The following is a 24,284-nucleotide window of genomic DNA, read 5'->3' as shown; positions in this document are numbered from 1 at the left end:
ATCTAGGAACTCAAAGAGCACCTTATCATGCCTTCCTGACCCCAGCCTGAAGCAGGGGGGAGTGGAGATGCTTTAAATTGGACAAAAACATGGAGGTGTCACCTGGACACTGGTGGGATATTTTAATGACTGTAGTGGGTTACATGGTGAACCTCCAAAATTCGTGTCCACCCAGAATTTCAGACTGTGACTGTATTTGGAAACAGGGTTTTTGTAGGTGGATTTAGTGAAGGATCTTGAGATGACATCATGGCATCATCTTGGATTTAGGGTGATCCCTAAATCCAATGACTGGTGTTTGTTTTTGTTTTTGTTTTGTTTTTGTTTTTGTTTTTGTTTTTTTGAGACAGAGTCTCACTCTGTTGCCCAGGCTGGAATGCAGTGTTGTGATCTTGGCTCACTGCAACCTCACTACCCACACCTTCATCTCAGAAATCTGGCCTCCAGAATTGTGAGACAATATATTTCTGTTGTTTCAGACACCCACTTTGGGGCGCTTTGTTAAAAAAAAAAATTAGCCAGGCACGGTGGTGCATGCCTGTAATGCCAGCTGTTTGGGTGGCCGAGGCATGAGAATCGCTTGAGCCTGGGAGGCAGAGGTTGCAGTAAGTTGAGACTCACTATATTCCATGCATGTGCCACCACACCTGGCTAATTTTTGTAGTTTTAAGAGAGACAGGGTTTTGTCATGTTGGCCAGGCTGGTCTTGAATTCCTGGCCTCAAGCAATCTGCCCGCCTCAGCTTCCCAAAGTGCTGAAACTATAGATGTGAACTGTGCCCGGCCAGTTTTCTAGGGATTTAGAGGAATATTCCACCCCTTGGACCCATAAAGGTAGCTTCCCCAAACTCCTTTGTGTGTGATGCTGTCTTTCAAGTACGCCTGCACTCCCTCTCCTTGAATGTGTACTTTGCAATGCAAGTACTTTTATTTGCCATAAACCTCAGTACTTTCACTATTTTATTTTATTTTATTTTTTTGAGACAGAGTCTCGCTCTGTCACCTAGGCTGGAGTGCAGTGGCATGATCTCGGCTCACTGCAAGCTCCACCTCCCGGGTTCACGCCATTCTCCTGCCTCAGCCTCCTGAATAACTGGGACTACAGGCACCCGCCACCACACCTGGCTAATTTTTTGTATTTTTTAGTAGAGACGGAGTTTCACCGTCTTAGTCAGGATGGTCTCGATCTCCTGACCTCGTGATCCGCCTGTCTCGGCCTCCCACAGTGCTGGGATTACGGGTGTGAGCCACCGCACCCGGCCCACTTTCACTATTTTCTGACTTGTTTCTTGAATTCACTCTCGATGGTGTCAAGAGCCTGGACAATGGCTGGGTTCGAGGTCCCACCGGCGTTTGGGGACCTCCCCCAGCCCACTGGTATCAGAGCTGTCTATGATGTCACCATGTCCCTTGACTTTAGCTCTAACAGTAAAATGATTACAGCCTAATGTTAATAAGTCACTATGATCATATCTGCACCATATCTACATGGATGATTCCTGGGTACTTTATCCACTCGGGCTCACCAACCTGACAGGGAGGTGCTGTTATCAATGCCCCCATCATTCAGATATGCAAATGAGGCCTCCAAAGAGCAAGTGACTTGCCCAGTGTCACATCACCAGTAGAGCAGAGCTCTGAATTAAGTGAACAACTTGCCCTGCTACCTCAACAACCTATCAAGAATAGAAAATAGGCCCCAGGCTGGGCACGGCGGCCCACACCTGTAATTCCAGCACTTTGGGAGGCCAAGGTGGGAGGATTGCTAGAGCCCAGGAGTTCAAGACCAGCCTGGGGAGCATAGCGAAACCCTGTCTCTACAAAAAAAATACAGAGCTGGACATGGTGGTGTGCGCCTGTAGTCCCAGCTACTTGGAGGGCTGAGGCAGGAGGATCACTTGAGCCTGGAAGGTCAAGGCTGCAGTGAGCTATGATTGTACCACTGCACTCCAGCCTGGGTGACAGAGCAAGACCCTGTCTTAAAAAAAAACGGTGGGGGGTCGGGGTCAGCAGGGTCAGGCAAGGAATGGCTACATCTTTCTAGATCCAGACTCCTCTGCAAAGAGCCTTTGTGGAATCAATGTGCCACTCTCTCTCCCACGTACTCTTTAGTGCAATATACCTTCTGTTTTATTCATGTCTACTTCACGATCTTTAGCTCCTTCTTGAGTCTTTGGGGTTCCAGTCATTCCAGGTGTGCAGAAACCATGCTTCACAGCACTGCAAGGCAAAAAAGCAGGGAGTTTAACAGGATTGGCAAAGGGGCTGTAGGTATGAGGCCAACTCCTCCATCCACTGGTCATGTCTGCCTAGAATCCTAGGATCCATTGGTCATGCCTGTCCTGGGCCTGGGAGGAGAGGAGAGTGGCCGGCATGCCAGATAATAGAGCATTTGTAAAACCCAGAGTGTATTCAATCTGTGAGTTTACAGAAGAGTCTCTTAAATTGTTAGAATATAAAGTCTGGGTCTATACACAATTCTGTGGGTGAGAAAATATTTTGAAGCCTCCCAAGGGAAAGAAACTCTCATGGGACCACACATTTATCTTCTCTTAAAGGTAGTATTAACATGAAAACTCAAAGAGCCTAAAGGAGGAACAGGATAAATCTTGCTACATAAAATTTTTAAATTTTCCACATGGCAAAGAATACCATAAACAAAAATCAAGAGATCAACAACAAATTGGGGAAAGATGCGGACAATACATCCAAAATATAAAAGCTTGATTTCCCTCATACGTAAAGAACCCTGAGGAATTAATCAGGAAAAGACCAAAACCCAATGGGAAAGTGGGCAAAGGACATGAATAGATAATTATCTGAAACTAAAAAATGACTTTTAAAAAGAAATAAACATGCTCAAACTCAGTCCTATGAGAAATACAATAGAAAATATGATGCAGTTTTCACCTCTCAGGTTAAGTAAGATCAAAAAAGCTGACAATATTGTGTATTATGAAAACGTGGGAAAACAGGCGCTCTCATTCATTGTGGTAAAAATCAATGCCATCTCTTTCGAAAACACTTATCAGTAATCAGACTTAAGATCACATGGGGTTTGGTTTGGTTTTGTCGCCTAGGCTGGAGTGCAGTGACACAATCTCGGCTCACTGCAGCCTCCACCTCCCAGGTTCAAGCAATTCTCGTGCCTCAGCCTCCGGAGTAGCAGGGATTACAGGCCACCATACCCAGCTAATTTTTAAAAATATTCTTTTAGTAGAAACAAGGGTTCACCACATTAGCCAGGTTGGTTTCGAACTCCCAACCTCAAGTGATCCGCCCGCCTCAGCCTCTCAAAGTGCTGGCGTTACAGGCATAAGCCATTGCGCCTGGCCGAGATCACATGGTCTTTTTTTTTTTTTAATTATACTTTAAGTTTTAGGGTACATGTGCACATTGTGCAGGTTAGTTACATATGTATACATGTGCCATGCTGGTGCGCTGCACCCACTAACTAGGTATATCTCCCATTGCTATCCCTCCCCCCTCCCCCCACCCCACCACAGTCCCCAGAGTGTGATATTCCCCTTCCTGTGTCCATGTGATCTCATTGTTCAATTGACTGGATTAAGAAAATGTGGCACATATACACCATGGAATACTATGCAGCCATAACAAATGATGAGTTCATGTCCTTTGTAGGGACATGGATGAAATTGGAAATCATCATTCTCAGTAAACTATCGCAAGAACAAAAAATCAAACACCGCATATTCTCACTCATAGGTGGGAATTGAACAATGAGATCACATGGTCTTTAACCCATCAGTAGCAGATGGGATTCCGGGGCTACCCTGGGTTTTTGCATAGTCATTAATTGGACTCTACTGTTTGAGGGCTTTTGAGTGGTGTTTGTACCACCACTCCTTCAGGTTGTTTAATTCTCAGTGTGTTAATTTTTTTTTTTTTTTTTTTTTTGAGACGGAGTCTTGCTCTGTCGCCCAGGCTGGAGTGCAGTGGCTCGATCTCCGCTCACTGCAAGCTCCACCTTCTGGGTTCACGCCATTCTCCTGCCTCAGCCTCCTGAGTAGCTGGGACCACAGGTGCCCACCACCACGCCCAGCTAATTTTTTTTGTATTTTTAGTAGAGACTGGGTTTCACCATGTTTGCCAGGATGATCTCGATCTCCTGACCTCGTGATCTGCCCGCCTCGGCCTCCCAAAGTGCTGGGATGACAGGCGTGAGCCACTGCACCCAGCCTATGCCTGGCTAATTTTGTATTTTTAGTAGAGACAGAGTTTCACCATGTTGGTCAGGCTGGTCTCAAACTCCCGACCTCAGGTGATCTGCCTGCCTCGGCCTCCCAAAGTGCTGGGATTACAGGTGTGAGCCACCACCCCTGGCCTAAAATCACAAATTCTAAATATAAATTTATTCCAATCAAAAATGTCTCCAGATATTGTCAGCTTTGTCCCCTGGGGGAAGTGGAGGCCAAATTGTTGGTCAACATTTATTGAAACTGATTTTTCTAGTGGCTTTCAGGGAGGAAACTTGTACGATTTTGTTCATGATACAGAGCATGCTCGATACAAGAATCAAGCAGTTGTTCTGGATTCTAGATCTGCAGTAATGTTTTATGAACTTAAAAGTTTCTATCAGTGAGTGCAGGAACACAGCAGGTGAAAACTTGAATAAACGTTCTGGTGAATGAAGCCCTGTAACATGCACGTGATTCTTACACCAGCAAAAACTGATTTTGTATTTCAGTGAAAACAGGTAGCTAAAAGGCCATGTTCTAAGTTGAACTTGAGGCCAGGTGCGGTGGCTCACGCCTGTAGTCCCAGCACTTTGGAAGGCCGAGGCTGGCAGATCACCTGAGGTCAGGAGTTCGAGACCAGTCTGGCCAACATGGTGAAACCCCATCTCTACTAAAAATACAAAAAAAATTAGCCAGGTATGGTGGTGGACACCTGTAGTTCCAACTACTTGGGAGGTCGAGTCAGGAGAATCCCTTGAACCTGGGAGGTGAAGGTTGCAGTGAGCCAAGATAGCACCATTGGACTCCAGCCTAGGCGACAGAGCAAAACTGTATCTCAAAAAAAAAAAATTAATTTAATTTTAAAAATAAGTAAAGTGAACTTGAATGAGCCTATGGAGTTTACACACACAAAGTAGATCAATCAGCAGGACAAAGCGAGCAGCCCAAAACAGCAGATCCAGACCAAGCTACAAATATGCATGAAAAACATGCACGGAGTGTGCGGCCCAAGAAGAAATGAGGAGGAAGCCCAAGGCCCCTCTGGAGCAGCTGGATCTGGCCCAGAACCTCAAAGTCATCCTTAATTCACCTTTGACTTGCTTCCTTCCCTCCCTCCTTCCTCCCTTTGCTTCTTCCCTTTCTTCCCTCCTTTCTACTTCCTTCTTCCCTCCCCTTCCTTCCTCCTTTTTCCCATTCTCCTACCCTTCCTTTCTCCCTCCCTTCCTTCTTTCCTCCCTTCTTTCTTCCCCTCCCTTCCTTCCTCCCTCCCTCCCTGCCTTTTCTTTCTTCCTTCTTCCCTTCCCTTCCTTTCTTTCTTCCTCTCCTTCCTTCTTTCCTTCCTTCCTCCCTCTTTCTTCCCTCCTTCCTTCCCTCCCTCCCTTCTTTCCTTCCTTCCTTCCTCCCTCCCTCCCTGCCTTTTCTTTCTTCCTTCTTCCCTTCCCTTCCTTTCTTTCTTCCTCTCCTTCCTTCTTTCCTTCCTTCCTCCCTCTTTCTTCCCTCCTTCCTTCCCTCCCTCCCTTCTTTCCTTCCTTCCTTCCTCCCTCCGTCCCTGCCTTTTCTTTCTTCCTTCTTCCCTTCCCTTCCTTTCTTTCTTCCTCCCCTTCCTTCCTTCTTTCCTTCCTTCCTCCCTCTCTCTTCCCTCTTTCCTTCCCTCCCTCCCTTCTTTCCTTCCTCCCTCCCTCCCTCCCTCCCCTTCCTTCCTTTTCCTCCTTCCTCTTTCCCTCCCTCCCTCCCCCCTCCCCCTTCCCCCTTTCTCTCTCTCTCTCTCTCTCTCTCTGTCTCTTCCTAGCACATTGACTCATTAGCTAATTCCATCAGCTCAGCCTTCAAAATAGGATCCACTCTCTCCGCCTGCCTGGACCTAAGCTTCCTCCCAGGAGCCTGAGAGGTCCTGGTCACGTGAGAGGCCCATCACCCAGGCGCATTGTGGGTTCTGCTAGATCTCAATTCAAACAAGATGTGCACGAGGCCGCCAAGAACTCCACCACTGACTGTGCCTCAGACGACATGAAGAAATGAAGAGGGGATGTTTACTTCCTTAAAGTATGATCATTGCTTTGGGGTGAAGTTAGAGAAAGGAATCCTTGTTGCCAAAGGATTCATGCATGAAATAACACACTGTCTGGTGCTTGCTTTAAAACTACGCACGAGGAGTGGGGTGACACGGAAATGACCAAGGCTGACTTTAAGTTGGAGCCGAGTGATAGGTAGTTGGGGGCTTATGTTATGATCAGCTGTACTTTTGTGTTTGAAACTTTCCACGATAAAAGTGTTTACAAATAAAAATGAATGCCAAGCACAGTGGCTCATGCCTGTAATGCCAGCGCTTTGGGAGGCCGAGGCAGGTGGATCACCTGAGGTCAGGAGTTCGAGACCAGCCTGGCCATGGTTCACACGGTGAAACCCTGTCTCTACTAAAAACACAAAAATTAGCCGGGCATGGCGGCAGGCACCTGTAATCCCAGCTACTCAGGAGGTTGAGGTGGGAGAATTGCTTGAACCCAAGAGGCAGAGGTTGCAGTGAGCAGAGATCTCGCCCTGCACCCCAGCCTGGGAGATAAGAGTGAAACTCCATCTTAAAAATAAATATAAATAAATAAATAAATAAAAATTAAAAATGAAATGCTGGCCCAACCCTGTCTCTCCTCTGCCCGCAGCCCTCCATGGCTCCCACCTCCCTCCAGGTAAAAGCGCAAGTTCTCCCCACGGTCCACAAGGCCCTGCACCTCCCTGTGCTCTCCTCCTTCCTCCCTCCCCCTCTTCACTCTGCTCCAGCCACGTGGGCCTCCTCACTGTTCTTCCAGCTCACCAGGTGCAGTCCTTCCTTGGGGCCTTAGTACGGGCTGTGCCCTCTGCCTGGAACTCTCTTCCCCTCAGATAGCTGGGACTACAGGAGCATGCCACTATGCCTGGCTAATTTATTTTTATTTTTATTTTTGTAGAGCTGGGGGCCTCGCTATATTGCCCAGGCTGGTCTTGAACTCCTGGCCTCAAGCAATCCCCCCACCCCCCGCCACCTCGGCCTCCCAAAGTGCTGGGATTTGCAGGTGTGAGCCACCGCACCAGGCCCCTCTTTTCTTTATAAATTACCTATCTTCAGGTATTACTTCATGGCAATGCAAAATGGGCAAATAAAATTAGTATCCGGAGTATGAAAAGACCTCTGGATTTAAAAGACAAATGTAAACAACCCAGTGTTTTATGATGAAAAATGTAAACAGGCAGTTCACAAGAAAGGAGCCTGGAAGGGGCTACAAATCCTGGACAAGATGCTCAGTAGCTTTGGTCATCAGGGAACTGCACGTTAAAAATCACACGATCGGCCGGGTGCGGGGGCTCACACCTGTGATCCCAGCACTTTGGGAGGCTGTGGCAGGTGGATCACTTGAGCTCAGGAGTTCTCTACAGAGGACTTGTAAGTTACTAGTAATATTCGATTTCACGAAGTGAAAAGGGCACACAGATATTTATCGTTATTCATTAAATCGTACAGATATGCTTTGTGTTATTTTATATGCATTATATGTTTCACAATTTTAAAAGGCCATGTAGGGTTCAGATGTGGTGACTCACACCTGTAATCCCAGCACTTTGGGAGGCTGAGTCGGGTGGATCGCTTGAGGCCAGGAGTTCGAGACCAGCCTGGCTGGCATGGTGAAACCCCATCTCTACTAAAAATACAAAAATTAGCTGGGCATGGTGGCGCGTGCCTGTAATCCCAGCACTTTTGAGAGGTCGAGGCGGGTGGATCACCTGAGGTCAGAAGTTCAAGACCAGCCTGGCTGGTATGGCGAAACCCCATCTCTACTAAAAATATAAAAATTAGACCGAGTATGGTGGCTCACGCCTGTAATCCCAGCACTTTGGGAGGCCAAGGCGGGTGGATCACGAGGTCAGGAGATTGAGACTATCCTGGCTAATGTGGTGAAACCCCATCTCTACTAAAAAATACAAAAAATTAGCCAGGCATGGTGGCAGGCACCTGTAGTCCCAGCTACTCGGGAGGCTGAGGCAGGAGAATGGTGTGAACCTGGGAGGCGAAGCTTGCAGTGAGCCGAGATTGCGCCACTGTACTCCAGCCTGGGCAACAGAGCAAGACTCTGTCTCAAAAAAAAAACAAATTAGCTGGACATGGTGGCGGGCGCCTGTAATCTCAGCTACTTGGGAGGTTGAGGTGGGAGTATCACTTGAGCCTGGGAGGCAGAGGTTGCAGTGAGCTGAGATCGTGCCACTGCACTATAGCCTGGGCGAAAGAGTGAGACCCTGTCTCAAAAAAAAAAGAAAAGAAAACGCATGCCCTTCTCCCATACCACTGGCACCTGTCACTCTTCAAGAGGTGTGGTTCTGGCCATCTGGCAAGGCACCTGGAGCTGGGACATCTGGTCACTCAGGTGTTTTCTTCTTCCTGCAAAGACAGTCAACAGGTAGCCCCTCCTGGAAACCTGAACATGAGCTGCCCCTTCCCAGCCCCCGTCACCCTCTCCGTCCAGCCAGGATGATGGTGGTTGTGGGAGGCAGGAGGATGGGTGGTTTCCCTCCACAACAGGCCTTCTACCCCATTCAACCTTCCATCCCAGCCACCTCTTGTGACATCACTGGCTGCCCCTGCCTCTGCACCCCACCCCACCCCTAGGGGAAGCTGCTTCCAGGACAGGGAGATTGCTCTTTTCATGCATCATTCATTTATTCATGCATGCATGCACTTCTGTGTGCATTTGTGACGTTTTTATGAAGCCATGACCCTAATGCCAGGGATTGTGCTGGCTGCTGGAGACATAAAGATGAACAAAGCCAGATGAGGCCTGTTCAAGAAAATAAGAGGAGGCCTAGAATCACACAAACAAATGCAAACTTACCATTGTGAAGAGAGCCCCAAGACATGTTGAGGGCTTGATCAAAGGATCCCACCCAGGCAGGGAGTCTGGGAGTGGTTTCTTTCTTTTCTTTCGTTTTTTGAGACGGAGTCTTGCTCTGTCACCCAGGCTGGAGTGCAATGGTGCGATCTCAGTTCACTGCAACCTCCGCCTCCCAGGTTCAAGCCATTCTCCTGCCTCAGCCTCCCGAGTAGCTGGGATTACAGGCGCCCACCACCATGCCCGGCTAATCTTTTGTATTTTCAGTACAGACGGGGTTTCGCCATGTTGGCCAGGCTGGTCTCAAACTTCTGACCTCGTGATCCGCCTGCCTTGGCCCCCCAAAGTACTGGGATGACAGGCGTGAGCCACCGCGCCTGGCCTGGGAGTGGTTTCTTGAGCTGGGATCTGAAGTATGCCTGGATGTTATTCCTGCCCTTGTGACTTTCTCTTACGCTGCCTGTCTTCATGTGTTTACAGCGGCCTCCCCCTTCTCGTTCTCTGCTTTAGTCACTGCTAACAATGTCTGCTACTAGGCACAGTGGCTTGTGCCTGGAATCCCAGCACTTTGGGAGGCCAAGGCTGTAGCATCACTTGAGGCCAGGAGTTCAAAACCAGCCTGGGCAATGTAGTAAGACCCTGTCTCTACAGAAAAATTTAAAAAATTAGCCGGGCATGGTGGTACGCAACTGTAACTCCAGCTAGTAGGGAGGCTGAGGTGGGGGGATTGTTTGAGCCCAGGAGTTCCAGGCTGCAGTGAGCTGTGATGGTACCACGGCACTCCAGCCAGGCCTACAGAGCAAGACCTTGTCTCCAAACAAAAAAGACAAAACAGTGCCAGGTGCAGCACATACTAGATGCTCAGTAAATAAAGATGTAGCAACAGAATCTTGTGCTGTGCCAGGAGAAAAGGACAAGGAGTGTTCCTTTGTCTCCAGGGCCTTTTGTGTGTGTGTGTGTGAGAGAGACAGAGAGACGGAGTTTGGCTCTTGTTGCCCAGGCTGGAGTGCAATAGCGTGATCTTGGCTCACTGCAACCTCTGCCTCCCGGGTTCAAGCGATTCTCCTGCCTCAGCCTCCCAAGTAGCTGAGGTTACAGGCATGCACTACCACTCCCGACTAATTTTCTGTATTTTTAGTTAGAGATGGGTTTTCACCATGTTGGCCAGGCTGGTCTCCACCTCCTGGCCTCAGTTGATCCACCCGCCTCAACCTTCCATGGTGCTGGGATTACAGGTGTGAGCCACCGCGCCTGGCCACCAGGGCCTTCTTAATGTTTCACAAATATCCACTCTGCAGAGCACCTGGGCAGCTGCGCCAGGACAGCCAGTGTCCACCAATGTCCATTGAGCCCTTCTTCCCCAGAGCTCTCACCTAAAGAGAGAGAATGTTTCCCAGGCCCCCTGACTGCATGGCGTGTCCATGTGGCTACATTCTGCCCTGTGGGATGTGGGCATAAGTGGTGGGGGCCATGCCTGGTCATGCCTATAAAGGAAAGGAGGTGACGCCCTTCCCCAACCCCCCACCCGGTAGAATCCTGGGATCAGGACCAGCCTCCTTGGACAGGGGTGAAGCTGGAGGGGAGGGAGCAGGTCAATAGGTCCCCAACAGGAGGGAAGAGACCTCTGTCTCTAAAGACAGTTGAGCCACTTTGCTGGTGCCAGACAGATTTATGCAAGTTGCACACACGCTCGCTCGCTCAGACACTCTCACGTGCACAGGTACTCACACACACTCACTCAAACAGACCTTCCCATGGGCACACAATCACAAGCACACTCACATACACTCACACTCATAACATGCTCCCACAATCACACCTGTTCACACAATTCAAATGCTTTCATACAGACACAAACTGGCAGGCACGCACACACACACATGCGCACACAGTCACATGTACTATCATACAGACACATGATTACATGCATGCACACTCATCCACAGTCATGCACATATGCAGTCACACACGTGCCTCATTACAGAGACATCCCATTTCATACACATGTACACTGTCAGACACACAATGTGTGACAGTCACACCATCACATTGCTCAGGCCCTCACGCACAATTACATGCACACACACATATGGACACACATGGTCACACACACCCTCATACAGACACAATTACACACACTCCCACACTCACACACATTCACATACATATGCACACACTTGCTCACACTCTCACCCTCATACACACAATTATATATATGCATTCCCACACTCACACATATATGGACATGCATGGTCACACAGCCTCGTACAGACACACAATTACACACACTCCCAGACTCCTACACTCACATACATATGTGGGCGCTGTCAGCCAACCTCTAAGACACATACATATGCACACACATGCTCACACTCTCACACACCCTCATACAGACACACAATTACATACACACACATATGCACGCACGTGCTCACACTCACACACCCTCATACAGACACACAATTACATACACTCACATATGCACGCACGTGCTCACACACACCCTCATACAGACACACAGTTACATACACTCACACACATATGCACTGATATACACCTAATTATACACATAATCATAATCTCACACACACACTCCTGTGTGCCCTCATGCAGACAAATACATACACACAGGCATACACACCCTCATGCAGATACAGTCACATATACAGTCACATGTCCTCACACCTGCACACACACTTGCACCCCCCACATTCTCACACACCCTCAGATACCCAATTACATATATACACTCGCACACACATGCACACACTTGCTCAGACTCACACACAACCTCCTACACAGTTACATACACACATACATTATGACACATGCACTCATATACACTCTCATACAGACACACACAGACACATACACATACTCCCAAAGATATATGCACACACACCCTCAAGCTGACACATGGTTGCACATACAGTCACCATACATTCACACACACATACTCGTACAGTTACATACACAGTATGACACACACTTACACATATGCACTCACATACACCTTCATATAGATGCACAATCACACGTGCACTTAATTCACACAGGCACACATACACAGTTACATACAGTATGACACACACGTATACACTCACATACACCTTCATATAGACGCACAGTCACACACGTGCACGTAATTACACACATGCACATGTACACACTCTGTTACATACAGTATGACACACACACATATGCACTCACACCTTCATAGAGACACATAATCACATACACACACACCCTCTCACCGTGGAAAAGTAAATCTGCTTAGAGAAAATCTGTCCATAGCTATCCCAGACAAGTTTCAGCAAGGATGAGGAGGACGCTGCTGTGCTACCCAGATCTTTTCAGTGATGAGAGATGTGTGCCCCAGCCTCTAGGAATGTTGCTGGAAACAGACCTCTGCTGTCCACCCCTTCAGGTCAGCATCTGCCAAATGGCACGTCCTCATCCAGGGTCTTGTTCCCTTCCCCAGGCCACCAACATCTGTATGGAGGCATAAAATCTCAGGCCCCTCTCCCCAAATCTCAGGACAACTCAGGGACCATCCCAGCTACAGAGCTGGGGGCAGCTGGACTTCTCATGCTCTCTCTCTCTCTCTCTCTGTCTCTCTCTCTCCCCCAATCCTGTTTGTTTCCCTTCCCTTCCCTTTCCCTTCCACCAGTATCCGTCCCAAGGGTGGGTCCCCTCTAAACAAACCTTTTGCAAGCTCAGTTCCTCTCATCTGCTTCCTAATAAGCTCTCTGCAACAAAAGCAGTCATTGTATGCCACTAAAATCCCTCCACTTACCTTCTCTTACCTTTATCCCACCTGCCCCAGGTAACATAATAACGTGGACTCTCATCCCCACACCCCCTCCCCTGAGGACTCTGAGCTGACCACTCTCCCAGAGTCTCGGCTGTTAGTCTTTGAGCTCGACTCCCCACTCCCTTCCAAGGGTTCTTCCTACACAGACCCGAAGCTGAGCCTGTCTGGGCAGCTGAGGACACTTCCTCCACACAGAGGGATGAAGTTCATTCCAGGCCATGGCTCACATTTTAATGGAGAAAGAACTGAAGATAGAAATGGCATTGCATAAAGGCAACAGCTGCAGAAAGAGAAGCATTCATTTGGCAACATTCATCTCTTCTAATCCAGCAGACCCCAGGAGACTCCCTCTTCCCCCAGAGCCAAGGGCAAAGTGAACTCAAGTTAAGGGTAACTCTGTAAAAGAATCCAGGTGTTCACACTGGAAATGGGGAAGGGGGGACTCAGCTGGCAGTGTGAGTCACCTGTGCGTCCTCCACCGGTGCCTCTCTGGGCAAGGGGGCGGTTGGATCCTCACTACTTGGCTGGTTCTAGAATCCTCCACTGGGGCACCTGCTTTCACCTCATGTGCCATCTTGTCTTAAGAGTCAAGAACAGTGGGAGCTCTCAGCCAACCTCCAAGACACCCGATTAACCAACTCATCCATGAACCCAAGGTCTATCCCCCACAGAGCAGGCATGGTCACTGGTTCATACGGAACCCTTGCAGGGTTGCTCTGAAATGTACATGCATCCACTTCCATACCAGGCTCGCTGTGTGCTCACTGAGCGCAAGCTGTGTATTCCCAAACCTGTTTATGCCAGTTGTGCTTCTTATTCTAACAACTATATTTTATTTTATTATTCTATTTTCTTTTATTTTATTTTTAATTTTATTTTTTGAGACAGAGTCTCGCTCTGTTGCCCAGGCTGGAGTGCAACGGCGCCATCATGGCTCACTGCAACCTCCGCCTCCCAGGTTCAAGCGATTCTCCTGCCTCAGCCTCCCGAGTAGCTGGGATTACAGGCGCCCACCACCATACCAGGCTAATTTTTGTATGTTTAGTAGAGACGGGGTTTCACTATGTTGGCCAGGCTAGCCTCGAACTCCTGACCTCAGGTGATCCACTCACCTCGGCCTCCCAAATTGGTGGGATTACAGGCATATGCCACCGCGCCAGACCCTAACAACATAATTTGATCAAATATTATACGCCTCAATGTAATAAAGCAGCAAAAGAAAAAAAAGTCATTGTTTCTAAGTCTCAAAAGTCCAGCTGATAAAAGAGTGATGAATTACGCATGGACGAGGTGACTTACTAACTCAGGGAAAAAATTGGAAATTGACCTTGTCCAATATAGTAGCTACAAGCCTATGTGAGTATTTAAATTAAAATTTTTATGACTACACACTTAAAAATGGTTAAGGTAGTAAGTTTAGTGTTATACGTATTTTGCCATATTAAAAATAAAAATAGAGCTGGGTGTGGTGGCTCACACCTGTCATCCCAGCACTTTGGGAGGCAGAGGTGGGAGTTCAAGTAAGGAGTTCGAGACCAGCCTGGCCAACATGGTGAAACCCCATCTTTACCAAAAATACAAAAAATTAGTTGGGCATGGTGGCAAGTACCTGTAATCCCAACTACTCGGGAGGCTGAGGCAGGAAAATTGCTTGAACCTGGGAGGCAGAGGCTGCAGTGAAGCGAGATCGAGCCACTGCATTCCAGCCTGGGCAACAGAGCAAGACTCTGTCTCAAAAAAAAAAAAAAAACCTTAGTAAAATATATTCACATATCCAATGGATTACTCATGGGAGGAATTTCAACACCCCTCTTTTGTTTACTACTTTATTTATTTAGACGAAGTCTTGCTCTGTCACCCAGGCTAGAGTGCAATGGTACGATCTCAGCTCACTGCAACCTCCACCTCTTGGGTACAAGCAATTCTCCTGTCTCAGCTTCCCAAGTAGCTGGGGTTACAGGCATGCACCACCATGCCAAGCTAATTGTTGTATTTTTAGTAGAGACGGGGTTTCATCATGCTGGCCAGGCTGGTCTCAAACTTCTGACCTCAAGCCATCCACCTGCCCCGGCCTCCCAAAGTGCTGGGATTACAGGCGGGAGCCATTGCGCCCAATCCAAAGGTTTCTCTTGGGACCAGCCTCCCTCCAACATGACTCCACAGTTCTGGTATCCCTATCATTTCTGTTTCTGGCCCCCTCTCCATCAGTAAGCAGCATTCACTGCCTGGGTGGGTGGAGGAGGGCAGGATGAATTGAACAGAAGCAGGGAAGAAAGACTGACTTGAGGCCAGGCGCGGTGGCTCGCGCCTGTTATCCCAGCACTTTGGGAGGCTGAGTTGGGTGGATCATGAGGTCAGGAGTTCAAGACCAGCCTGGCGAACATGGTGAAACCCTATCTCTACTAAAAATGCAAAAATTAGCCGGGCGTGGTGACGTGTGCCTGTAGTCCCAGCTACTTGGGAGGCTGAGGCGGGAGAATTGCTCGAACCCGGCAGGTGGAGGTTGCAGTGAGCCGAGATCACGCCACTGCACTCCAGCCTGGGTGACAGAGTGAGACTCCATCTCAAAAAAACAAAAACAAACAAAAAAAAAGCTCCAACAACATGAGATACAGAGTCAAAGCCTCATATGTAACTGTTAGAAACCAAACTGGATCAATTTGCCTATATGCAAGGGAACATCAACCAGCAAAGCACTATGTTTTTGCAGTGAGAAAGGTTTAATGTGAGCCAATTGGCAAGAAAATGGGAGAAAACACTCAAATCTGTCTCTTTGAACTGGGAGTTGGGGCAGGTTTTATAGTCACAGGGTAATGAGGCATTATCTGATTGGCTCTTGCGATGGTGTGATGCCAGGGCTCGAGCTGATTGGATACTGGATCATTGCCATGTGGCGTCTATTTCTTAATTCAATTCTGCTCCTTAGTCTGAGCACTTAGGTTCCACCTGTGGTTGACTTTTTAGCTCATCTGGACATGTTCTGATTATGTAGCTTGCAACCTGGGGTCCATGGCAACTGAAAGACAACTCACAACTTTGTTACATAAAAATTGAACTGGATTGGTCTGATATTATTACATAATGAACTCTCACCGTTGGGTGAGGTCAAATTGCTATAATAGGTATTTGTCTTTTTCTCATTCTTTTTCACAGCTGTATAGTATTCTGTTTCACAGCTGGAATACTATACAGCTGTAAAAAAGAATGAGATGACATATCTATAATATATCCCTCATAGATAACATAGCTACGATATAGCCTTTTCTCATTGTTTTTCACAGCTGTATAGTATTCCAGCATGCAAGAAATTACTCAAAAACTTAGCAGCTTAAAACAATGATAATCACTCATCATCTCTCGTGGTTTTTGTAGGTCAGAAATTCAGACAGGGCACATCTGGGACAGCTTGAAGTCATGATGTGCTGGAGCTGGCATGTATCAACTGCATGAGTCAGAGCCAATTGCATGCATCTCTTCTCAGCTTCACATTCAGTGGTATCATATCTGTACCTTGAAATCAGCCACAGTGGGAGTATTTACACCACAGGAATTGGCAAACACTGCAAATCAGCGCCCCATGCCACTCAAGAGCCAGTTATTAAAAATTTATCAGAACATAACTGCTTTAAAGAATTATTTAAAATTCTCAACAATATAAAGAGACATTTTATTATTAAATCCTTAGGGATGGTCCCACCAAAATCCCATATACAGTAATATTAGCAGACTCCAAATTACTTAGATTTGCTAAAATTCTCAAATGCATTTTTTTTTTTTAGAGACAGAATCTCACTCTATTGCCCAGGCCCAGTGATGTGATCATAGCTCACTGTAGCCTTGAAATCCTGGGCTCAAGCAATCCTTCCACCTCAGCCTCCTGAGTAGCTAGAACTACAGGTGTGCACCACCATGCGGGGCTTATTATTTTATTTTTTTGTAGAGGTAGAGTTGTCCAGCCTGGTCAGGAACTCCTGGCCTCAAGTGAGCCTCCTGCCTCAGCCTCCAAAGTGTTGAGATTGCAGCCATGAACCATGACAGCCAGCCTCAAATGCTTTTCCAATAACACACAGACACAAGCCCTGAAATTTAAATCATTGAGTTACTGAATACATGTATGTGCCTGGATTTCCCTAGCAAAAATTGGGAAGAAAACATTTACTTTCCCTTTCCAGGCAGGGTGAGTTAAATGGTATGTCTGCAGCTGCGTTGCCAGGGGTCCGTGGCTTTTCAAAAGTGGGTATCCCTACTGGCAAAAGTGGATACGGGGGTCTGCATGTTCCGTGGCAGCTTCCAGGAAGAATGAGAAGTGGATAAGAGTGGATGGTGCAGGTCTAGAAGCAAGAAAGGTCTGAACTAAATTGGTTGTCACTTGCTGTATAAATGAGCCAAAGACGGTGTCTTTCTATCAGCCCTATCTCATTTATTTCTTTACAGCAGGCAGGCAGGGACCTCTCAGCTCAAAGCCCACCAGCACCAAGCTCAAATTCTCACACAATCCATTGCTATAAATATTGCACAAATAAGCATATGTTTAGTCATTTAGAGCCTACCTGCTTTGCATACCCCACAAAATTGCACCCAACACCTATTAATCACAGAGAAGAAAAATCTTATAGCCATAAGAAACCCCAAATTATTGTTGCCTTTCAGAGTTCTATGATGCAGACTCTCCCCACCTTGCTACTCAATGACATCACCTAGACACTTAAGCCCTGCCTCTAACTCTCCTCTGTCCCAGGAGTTCCTCTGGAAGGAGTCCTGCTGGAAGGGACATTCCCCGCATGCAAACCTATCTAAGTGCCGTGCAGTAAAGCTTATTATGCAATACTGCCATCTTGTGGTCCTGTTTCGTTTTGTTTTGTTTTGACCTGCCCCATCAGGAATCAATGATGTCATAAGTCATGGCTCCTGAAATTGCAATTTTCTTATCTCGTGTGTGTGTGTGTGTGTGTGTGTGTGTGTGTGTGTGTAAGCAAAATTAGGCCAGGCATGGTGGCTCACACTTGTAATTCCAGCATTTTGGAAGGCCAACACGGGGGGATCACTTGAGGTCAAGAGTTTGAGGCCAGCCTGAGCAACATAGTGAGACCTCATCTCTCCTAAAAATTTGAAAATTAACGCGATGTGGTGACATGTACCTGTAGTCCCAGCTACTTGGGAGGCTGAAGCGGGAAGATTGTTTGATCCCAGGAGTTTGAGGTTGCAGTGAGCTGTGATTGCACCACTGCACTCTAGCCTGGGCAACAGAGAGAGACCCTATCTCAGTTTAAAAAATAAAATACAATAAGTTTTAATTAATTTTTGTTATGTCTTGTGGTCTTTAAATGACACACATTTGACAGAATGCAGTGGACGTTGACAGTACCAAGTAACACTGCTATGGCCGAGAACAGGTGTGGCCAGGTGGCATCTGAAAAGCTCTAGTTCCTTGGTGTGTCATCTACAGCCATGAGCAGCCTCATCCAAGGCTTCTGTCAGGGTGGCCAGTATGGAGTGAGGTCTGGAGGTGTGTCTTTGATCCCTACGTCTGACACTCGCTGTCCACCACGAACATCCTGTGTCACTGTGGATCCAGGTACTGGAAGATACTGAAGGAGTCCATGTTCCAGGTGCCAAGGTAAGGCCATGAAGCCAAGGTGCAGTTCTTGGAGGAGACCAGAAGGGGGCTCCTGGTGCTGCAGCTCCAGATAAAGCCTCCAAGTCCCCATCTTCACATGTATCAGATTCTTCTGTCAATTTGCAGCTGGTATGCTCTTTTAGCAGGGATCAAGCCAGCAACTGGATGACTGCTCCAACAATGCATGCAAATTAGAGCATCATTATCATTTGAAGTGCCTGATGGGAAAACACTCAACTGGATTCAAAAAGCCATTTACATCATTACAACAATTTTTGAAACTTATATTTGTCAATGAATAAAGAAGAAGAGAAGTTGGGGTCCTTAGACATAATTTCACCTGTTACAATTTTTTAAAGGCTTGTAGAAAATGGTTTGAAGTTTCTTACCACTTGCTTGTGCACGTGAAGTTTCTTGCCAATTGTGTCTATTAAAAATTTGAGGGGCCGGGCACAGTGGCTCATGCCTGTAATCCCAACACTTTGGGAGGCTGAGGTAGGTGGATCACCCAAGGTCAGGAGTTCAAGACCAGCATGGCGAATGTGGTGAAACCCTGTCTCTACTAAAAATACAAAAATTAGACGGGAGTGGTGATGGATGCCTGTAATCCCAGCTACTCAGTAGGCTGAAGCAGGAGAATCACTTGAAACTGGGAGGCGGAGGTTGCAGTGAGCCAAGATCTCACCACTGCACTCCAGCCTGGAAGACAGAGCAAGACTCCATCTCAAAAAAAATTTTTTTTAAAGAATATTAGAAGCAAACCAAATGTCTGTCAACAAAAGAATAAACCTATACGTAGTGATATATTTATATAATGAAATACCACTCAGATTTTTTTTAAAAGAATGAACAACTGATGCATTCAACAATATGAGTGAACTTCACAGATATAATATGCTAAAGAAGCCAGAAAAGGCCAGGCGCGGTGGCTGACGCCTGTAATCCCAGCACTTTGGGAGGTTGAGGCAGGTGGATCACTTGGGGTCAGGAGTTCAAGACAAGCCTTGCCAACATGGTGAAACTCCATCTCTACTAAAAATACAAAAAATTAGCTGGGCATGGTGGTGTGCACCTGTAGTCCCAGCTACTTGGGAGGCTGAGGCAGGAGAATCGCTTGAACCAGGAGATGGTGATTGTAGTGAGCTGAGATCGCGCCCCTGCACTCCAGCCTGGGCAACTTGTCTAAAAAATTAAAATAAAATAAAAGAGTAAGCAAAATACATGTGGTGGTAGAAGTCAGAAAAATGGGGTAGAGGTATTAACTGGAAAAGGACAAGAGAGAACCTTTTGGGGAGAAGGAAATGTTCCATACCTTGATCCAGGTGCTGGTGGTAAGGATTCACACACACACACACACACACACACACGTAAAAAGTCACACATATGTAAACAAGAATTATGCACTTTGACGTCTGTAAGTTACATCTCAATTTGTTTTTGTTTTGTTTTGTTTTGAGACGGTGTCACTCTGTTGTTTAGAATGGAGTGCAGTGGCACAGTTGTCATTCACTACAGCCTCAACCTCCCTCAGCTCAGGTGATCCTCCCACCTCAGCCTCCCAAAGTCTGGGATTACGGGCATGAGCCACAGTGCCCAGCCTCCTGTCTCTATTAAAACAATAATAATAATAAAAGTGGTACAGTTCACACAGTGATGTCCTTAAAATAATGCAGATGAAGCCAGTGTCGTTTATAAAGATGGGAACTAGTTGCAAAGCCCCGACTGTCCCTTTCGTTAGATTGCCTTGCCAAGTTGTAAGGTAAATCTTTGTATCAATCCTGAAAATTTGCTAACATTCAGGCACAGAACCTAGACTAGTCAACGCACTATGTTACCGTTACAGCTTAGTCATAATTAAGCTAAACATTGAACATTCTCTTTTTTGAGTTCTTATTATTTTGAGACAGGGTCTTGCTCTGTTGCCTATCATACAATGGCCCAATCTCCGCTCACTACAATCTCAACCTCCCCAGGCTCAAGCAATTCTTTCACCTCAGCCTCCCAGGTAGCTGGGACTATAGGTCCGCATCACCATGCCCAGTTGATTTGATTGATTGATTGATTGATTGATTGAGATGGAATCTTGCTGTGTCACCCAGGCTGGAGTGCAGTGGTGCAATCTCAGTTCACTGCAACCTCTCCCTCCTGGATTCAAGCGATTCTCCTGCCGCAGCCTCCCGAGTAGCTGGGATTACAGGCGCCTGCCAGCACGCCTGGCTAATTTTTGTATTTTTAGTAGAGACAGGGTTTCACCATGTTGGCCAGGCTGGTCTCAAACTCCTGGCCTCAAGTGATCCACCCGCCTCAGCCTCCCGAAGTACTGGGATTACAAGTGTGAGCCACTGTGCCCAGCCTGATTTTATTTATGTATTTGTAGAGATGAAGTCTCACTTTGTTGGCCAGACTGGTCTCAAACTCCTGGCCTCAAACGATCGTCCTGCCTTGGTCTCCCAGAGTGCGGGGATTACAGGCAGGAGCCACTGTGCCCGCCCAGAATTGAACATTTTTATCTCTATTTTCATAAAGAAGGCAGCTAGTATACTTGACAGCTTCTGTTACTGAAATTTTTTGTTTCTCTGTTTTTTATAAACCTCTTTCTTTCTCATTCCTCACCGTTTTTTTGTTTTTTTTTTTTGTTGTTGTTTTTTTCCTGAGACAGAATCTTGCTCTGTTGCCCAGGCTTGAGTGCACTGGCATGATCTCAGCTCACTGCAGCCTCCACCTCCCGAGTTCAAGAGATTTTTGTGCCTCAGCCTCCCGAGTAGCTGGGATTAACAGGCACCGCCACCACACGGGCTAATTTTTTTTTTTTTTTTTTTTTTTGAGATGGAGTCTTGCTCTGTCACCCAGGCTGGAGTGCAGTGGCGCCATCTCAGCTCACTGCAAGCTCCGCCTCCCAGGTTCACACCATTCTCCTGCCTCAGACTCCAGAGTAACTGGGACTACAGGCGCCCACCGCCACACCCGGCTAATTTTTTGTATTTTTAGTACAGACAGAGTTTCACCGTGTTCGCCAGGATGGTCTCGGTCTCCTGACCTCGTGATCTGCCCGCCTCAGCTTCCCAAAGTGCTGGGATTGCAGGCGTGAGCCACCATGCCCGGCCTAATTTTTTGTATTTTTAGTAGAGATGGGGTTTTTGCCATGTTGGCTAGGCTGGTCTTGAACTCCTGACCTCAAGTGATTCACCCACCTGGGCCTCCCAAAGTGCTGGGATTACAGGCGTGAGCCACCGTGCCCGGTTACCCCTTTTATTTTCTCTCCAAATTCTTTTTTCCTCCTTCTATTTCTCTTTTTCCTCTTTCCTTTCCTTCTTCCTTGCCTTTGAAGTTAATATGGAACACGGGCACGCACAGCCATTCTATCGTTCTGCTTCCCGGTTGCCTAGAAGTGGTTAATACCTTTGGCTAAGAAAAAAAATTATTTTTGCTTTTAAATGTGCTTGGTGTGTATTCAGCTTGCCCCTTTGATGGCTGTTCGGGGTCACAAGTATTTGCTATGGAAATGATTCCGTGTTCCAGAGAAACGTGGCAGCGGATGGCGAGAAAGCCGCGAGACAAATAAAAGATCTCTGCGGTACTCAGGTGCTTTTTACACAAAATCCGCTATTCAGAAGCCCCATCATTATGGAAATTGTCCTTTTATGCTACTCTTGAAAGGATCAGATGCTCAGACTCAGGTTTGTACCAAGTAAGAGGCTGTTAAAACTACGCATCAGTGCGTGAATGGCCTGTAAAGTTCTAATAGAGCTGGTTAATTAACAGTCATCAGTTAAATAAAAACAATCAATTAGGGAGAAGCTCGTCTGCGAGAAAAAAAAATAGTTTTAACAATCACCAAGGGTAAATTCTCTCAAGGAGACCTGGAAATGTCCCAGGAAGGAGGCAGTTTTTGTACTGTTCTCATACCCAAACTCGTTTTCACTGGCCCTGTGGTTTTACTAATTCTTTCCTTGTAAGCGTGCTGTCTAAATGTTTTTGTTTGAGGCAGGGAAGGGTGGCTCATGATTGTAATCTCAGAACTTTGGGAGGCTGAGGCCAGAGGATAACTTGAGCCCAGGAGTTTGAGACCAGCCTGGGCAGGATGGCAATACCTCGTCTCTTAAAATTTTTTTTTTTTTTAAATTAGCTGGGTTTGGTGGTGGCAGGTACCTGTAGTCCCAGCTACTCTGGAGGCTGAGGTGGGAGGATCCCTTGAACCCAGGAGTTTGAGGCTGCAGTGAGCTGTGACCATACCACTGTACTCCAGCCTGGGCGACAGAGCCAGACCTCATCTTTAAAATAAATGAATAAATAAATAAATAATTTTGTTTGATTTTATTTTGTATTTTAGCAGAAAAATATCTTTTTATTTTATCATGCCGTTCGAGTTCTATGGCAAAAAAAAAAGATTGAAAAATAATATCTGTGCTTGGTAAACACACATAAAAACAATGCAGACAGACTCAACAACATGAAAGGTTCTTCGATGAAAGTTAAGCCTCCCTTCTACTGTTATGTATATCCTTAGTGTATTTTTTTATCTTTCCAGAAATATTATCTGCATATACAAGCATGCTGCAAAAGGGCGCAGAGGAGGCATGGTACAGGGTGGAGGTGAAGAACTCGGATTTTAGAGACGTGCTGCTTGGGCTCGAATCCCAACTTTGCAATTTGCTAGCCAGCTCTGTAAGTGTGGACAAGTGACTGACCCCTTCTGTACCCCAGTGTGGTGGGGCAGCCCCTACATGGGCCCCCAGGGCCCCCATTGTCTCATGTTCACACCCTTATCTAATCCTTCCCTTGAGTGTGGGATGGAGTCTTGCTCTGTCGCCCAGGCTGGAGTGCAGTGGCGTGACAATCTCAGCTCACTGCAATCTCCGCCTCCCAGGTTCAAGCCATTCTCCTGCCTCAGCCTCCCAAGTAGCTGGGATTACAGGCGTGCGCCACCACGCCTAGCTAATTTTTGTATTTTTAGTAGAGACTGGTCAGGCTGGTCTAGAACTCCTGACCTCAAGTGATCCACCCACCTCGGCCTCCCAAAGTGTTGGGATTACAGGCATGAGCCACTGCATCCAGTCTCACTGACTGACTTCTTCTTTTTTTTTTTGAGATGGAGTCTCACTCTGTCACCCAGCCTGGAGTGCAGTGGCATGATCTTGGCTCACTGCAACCTCCGCCTCCTGGGTTCAAGCAATTCTGTGGCTCAGACTCCCGAGTAGCTGGTATTACAGGCGCCCGCCACCACGCTTGGCTAATTTTTGTATTTTTAGTAGAGACGGGGTTTCACCATCTTTGCCAGGCTGATCTTGAACTCCTGACCTCATGATCCACCCGCCTTGGCCTCCCAAAGTGCTGGGATTACAGGCGTGAGCCACCGCGCCTGGCCTACTCACTGATTTACTTCTGACAAATAAGTCAGAAGTGATAGGATGTCACTCCTGATATTGGGCTATAAAAAGACTGTGGTTTCTATCTTGAGTGCCTAGGGGAAGCCAGCTGCCAGGTCCTAGCTGCCATGTCACAAGGACACTCAAGCATGTTGTTGAAAAGCTTACATGGTAAAGAACTGAAATCTCTAGCCAATAGCTCTTGAGCTGGCACTCAAGCCTGCCGGCAACCACGTGAGTGAGCTTAGAAGTGAATCCTCTCCCACAGGGAGTTGCTGTTCAACAGGTATGAAGTTTCAGCTATATGAGAGGAATAAGTTCTAAGAAATGCAGCACAATATTATGCCTAGAGTTAATAATACCGTGCTGTGCACATCAAAATGTAAGAGGCTACATCTCATGTTAAGTGTTCTTACAAGAAAGAAAAAGAGAGAGA

General features: G+C 47.0%; 1 protein-coding gene across 8 annotated transcripts in view; it reads right to left on the bottom strand.

Moving 5' to 3' along the window:
- Positions 1 to 24,284, bottom strand: part of ACSBG2 (acyl-CoA synthetase bubblegum family member 2) — an 83,345-nt gene that overhangs the window by 49,702 nt on the left and 9,359 nt on the right. For 3 of the 8 annotated variants that reach the window (XR_010132199.1, XM_063702016.1, XM_063702017.1), the window contains exons 1-2: positions 8,518 to 8,747; positions 2,122 to 2,219 (exon numbers count right to left, since the gene is read on the bottom strand). Coding sequence is in view for 6 of the 8 variants with exons in the window: in XM_063702016.1 (XP_063558086.1) it covers positions 2,122 to 2,188 (67 nt within the window). In the remaining 2 variants the exon portion in view is untranslated. Of the gene's footprint in view, positions 1 to 2,121; positions 2,220 to 8,508; positions 8,761 to 24,284 lie in introns of those variants that run through there. The other 5 variants (XM_055371412.1, XM_055371410.2, XM_063702014.1 and 2 more) reach the window with 5 other exon arrangements.

Source organism: Gorilla gorilla, chromosome 20 (genome assembly GCF_029281585.2).
Source record: "Gorilla gorilla gorilla isolate KB3781 chromosome 20, NHGRI_mGorGor1-v2.1_pri, whole genome shotgun sequence".
In the NCBI taxonomy this organism is placed as follows: Eukaryota; Metazoa; Chordata; class Mammalia; order Primates; family Hominidae; genus Gorilla; species Gorilla gorilla.
The sequence above is the reverse complement of the archived record's forward strand: the minus strand, read 5'-3'. Positions and strand labels throughout refer to the sequence as shown.